Below are 3670 nucleotides of genomic sequence, written 5' to 3' on the forward strand. Positions count from 1 at the left end.
ACTGAGTGCTTGGCAAGCATGAAGCACCACAGACGTGGGTCATGGCACTGATCTGAGGACTTCTTGTTCCCTTGTCAGGTACGGAGGAATTTCCATCGGAGGAAAGCTGCCAGCTCTCCCCATCACTGGGGAGGCACTTGTTGGATTTTTAAGTGACCTTGGCCAGATGATGAATGTGAGCGGGGTATGTAAACAGGCTGCAGGTTTGGGTAGGACTTTCAACGTGCCAGTCATTATGAAACAGAAAATCTCATGAGCACTAAGAGTGAAAATAAAAAACCTCTTTCTTGTTCATTATGGCTTTCTAGGGTCCGGTCACCAGAGAGGCCGCTAAAGAAATGTCTGTTTTCCTTAGACATCTAGAAACTGAAGACAACATTAAGGTATTGGCCCTGGGTCACCTGCCCCAGAGCTAAAAATCCACATGAGCTGGTGACTTTATTTTTATTTTCCCAAATAATTAAATTCCACCGTGTCTCCACTTGAAAACTAGCATGGAATGTCTTCCAGCTGCCAAAGCCTTCCTCCTCCTCACATTCCTTTCCCTGCGGCTCGTTTTTTTTTCTTTAAACAGCTGTTGTTAGCGCAGGGCCACTGGGGTCATGCCAGCACAGCCTAAGGAAGCCCGTCTCCGCCCTCCAGGTGTGGTTCAACAACAAGGGCTGGCACGCCCTGGTCAGCTTTCTCAACGTGGCCCACAACGCCATCCTACGAGCCGGCCTGCACCCGGACAGGGACCCCGAGGAGTATGGCATCACCGTCCTAAGCCAGCCCCTGAACCTGACCAAGGAGCAGCTCTCTGAGATCACAGTGTAAGCCCAGCCGCACAGGCCCAGCTGCACAACTTTCTTGTCACCCTCTCCTCTCTTGGGAGACCCGAGAGGATTTTCACTATCCGGTGCTGGGGGCTGGAGGGCAAGGCTGGTCAATAGGCAAACGTGAACATAAGACTTTCAGCGCTTGTGTGCCAGGCTGCCTGGCCATTCTTCCTCCTCGTCCTGACTAGGAAAGTAAGCCTAGATTTGGTTCCGTTCCCTTTGGGCTCTTGGTAAGAAGTTACTGCTGGAGCTTACACAAATATCCTCCCCTGCAGAATGGGAGATGACTGCCGGGAACGGGGAAAGTTCAGTAAATCTTTCGTCTCCCCAACAGGAATTAGCTCAGATTTTGGTAAATTCCCTCAGACAACCAGGCTGTGGAGATGTCGACAGATCCTTGCCTTCCTCGAGCTTAGGCTCTTCCCGCACAGCTTCAGGCAATGAAAACATCAATCTTGTGCAATCTGCAGCATGCTTGTAGCCTGTGTGAGTGCATGTTTGTGGTAAGCGGTAGGGTCCTCATTTTCCTACCCCAGGACACCCTGAGAGCCCTCAACACTGGGCCCTCCACGTGCCCAGGGTCACTGGCTAAAAGTTGGCCCTGGAACCGTGGGACCTTCCTCTGGACACCCTCCAGGCCCTGGATGGAGGAAGAATCACCTGCCTTGTATTTATTCTCACTCCGCCTTGCCAAGTCTCTTGAATATGAAATATGAAATAGGAGTCTTTGTGATTATAAAATAGTATATGTTCATTAAGTAAAGCTTAAAGAGTAGAGTCTTAAGAACTTATTATCTGTAACCCTACACAGGTTAGGGTATTTCCTCTAAATGTCTTTGCACGTTTCCCTTTCAGTCATTTGCTCTACTTTTACTATGTGTGTGGATCATGCTATTTCCAGTTTTATAAGGATGCTGACTGGCACAGACGGTGCTTTGTGGGAATTAGTTAATGTGCTCCTTTCTCTCAGTGGGCACTGTTCCATGCAAAGGGTCATGGCTTGCATGTGAAGTTCAGGTCGGATTTCAGCCCACACTTGCCCTCTTGGCCAGATGCCTTCCTCCTGGCCCAGGAAAGGATGACTAGAGCCCCACCCTGTATAATCGGCCTGCTCCCTGCTCCCTTGAACTTCTGTTATGAGCATTTCTCCATGCTATGATGTGTTTCATGTTCTCACAGGATAATTTGCCTCCTTTAACAAAAGGAATAAATTTCACAGACCGTATGACTGTCTACTAGAAAATTCAAGAGAAGCTATAGAACTGATAAGAGCATTGTGATACATGACAATATAAAAATCCATTTCTATAACTATCAGTAAATACTTTGAAAGTTTATCTAGACTTTCATATAAAAATGGAACAATATTCAACATCAACATAGAACAGAAAACCCTCAAATATCCACTTAACCTTGACTTCGTTTAAGATAATTGAATGAAATGACACTCGTCAGGCTGGGAAGGGGTTTTGGAGGCTGTTCTCTAGGACTGGCTGAGCCTCCCCAGGGCCTGACTTTGTTTTTTCTCTGGCAGCTGCTCCTCCTCCTTCACCTCTCTCTCCCGGGGTCTCTTGTCCTGCTGCAGGCTGACCGCCGCTGTGGATGCTGTGGTTGCTATCTGCGTCATTTTCGCCATGTCCTTCGTCCCAGCCAGCTTTGTCCTTTACTTGATCCAGGAGAGAGTGAACAAAGCCAAGCACCTCCAGTTTGTCAGTGGAGTGAGCCCCACCACTTACTGGCTGACCAACTTCCTCTGGGACATCGTAAGTGTCAGGTCACGGTGCCTCTCTCGCCTCCATTGGCCTGAGGGGTGGGCGCTTGTGTCTGCTCCGACTGAGGGGCGCAGTAGGGTGGGGCTCTCCCGCTGCCGGGATGCTGTGCCAAGGGCCTTGTGTGTCTGCTGTCTGCTGACATCTTCTAAGAAAGGCACAGAAGTAGGAGCGGCAAGCTAGGGATGAATGTAGGGCTCAGCTTAACAACTGCTGAGTGGGCGCTCTGCATGCCCTGCCTCAAGGGGCCTTCTGACCCATCCAGTAATTACTGCCCCCAGTGAGGCTGGCCTTCCTGAGAATGTCTGGCTGTAGAGGTAATACCAAGCAGACCTTCACCCTGCATCCTCTTCTCAAATCCTGCCCCACCCCAAAGGGGTAAGGATGGAATTCCTCCTGTGGCAGAGTCACCAGATAAATATAGGACACCCAGTTATATTTGAATTTCAGATAAACAATTAATTTTTAGGGTAAGTATGTTTCACCCCAAAATATCGCGTGAGACATAGTTACACTAAAAAAATGTATTTGTTGTTTTCCTGAAATTCAAATTTAACTAGGCATCCTATATTTTTGTTTGCTAAACCCGACATCCTATCCATTGGCCTTATTTCGATTTCCCAAAGCAGCCAGACCTTCACTATATCAGTTTAGGCACCCAGTTAGGGAAAATGAAGAAAAGTTTTTTAGCAAATCAACAGCAGACTAGCACCCTGCTCACCCCAGTATTGGAGGAGGCAGGGAGGGGTCAGCATGGGGGGCTTCGTGACAGACCACAGGGTCAACGTTAATTGGCAGCAAATACTAGTTATAATATAGTAGAGATGGAGAGAAACTAAGATGGCGGCAGAGATAAACACCGGGAAATTAATGCCGCTCACAACAATTGATTAATACCTCAGAAAAACAATACGGACATCATCCAGAACCACAGGAAGCCTGGCTGACTGTAAATTCTACAACTAGAAGGAAGGAAAGGCACACTGAGAGCAAGAGAAGCTGCAGAAGAGAAGCGCAGAGGTAAGGGGCTCGCGCGCGCGCGGAAAGGGGCTGGCACCTGAGGACGCGGCTGTCTTTTTGAAT

At 48.5% G+C, this 3670-nt stretch overlaps 1 protein-coding gene across 1 annotated transcript in view; it reads left to right on the forward strand.

The window, feature by feature from the left end:
• The window catches only part of ABCA4 (ATP binding cassette subfamily A member 4), a 121655-nt gene that overhangs the window by 98851 nt on the left and 19134 nt on the right, over positions 1 to 3670 (forward strand). The window contains 4 exon segments of the mRNA XM_015563861.1: positions 79 to 184; positions 309 to 383; positions 643 to 812; positions 2404 to 2581. Coding sequence (XP_015419347.1) covers positions 79 to 184; positions 309 to 383; positions 643 to 812; positions 2404 to 2581 — 529 coding nt within the window.

This window comes from Myotis davidii, unplaced genomic scaffold (genome assembly GCF_000327345.1).
Source record: "Myotis davidii unplaced genomic scaffold, ASM32734v1 scaffold1335, whole genome shotgun sequence".
NCBI classification, from domain to species: Eukaryota; Metazoa; Chordata; class Mammalia; order Chiroptera; family Vespertilionidae; genus Myotis; species Myotis davidii.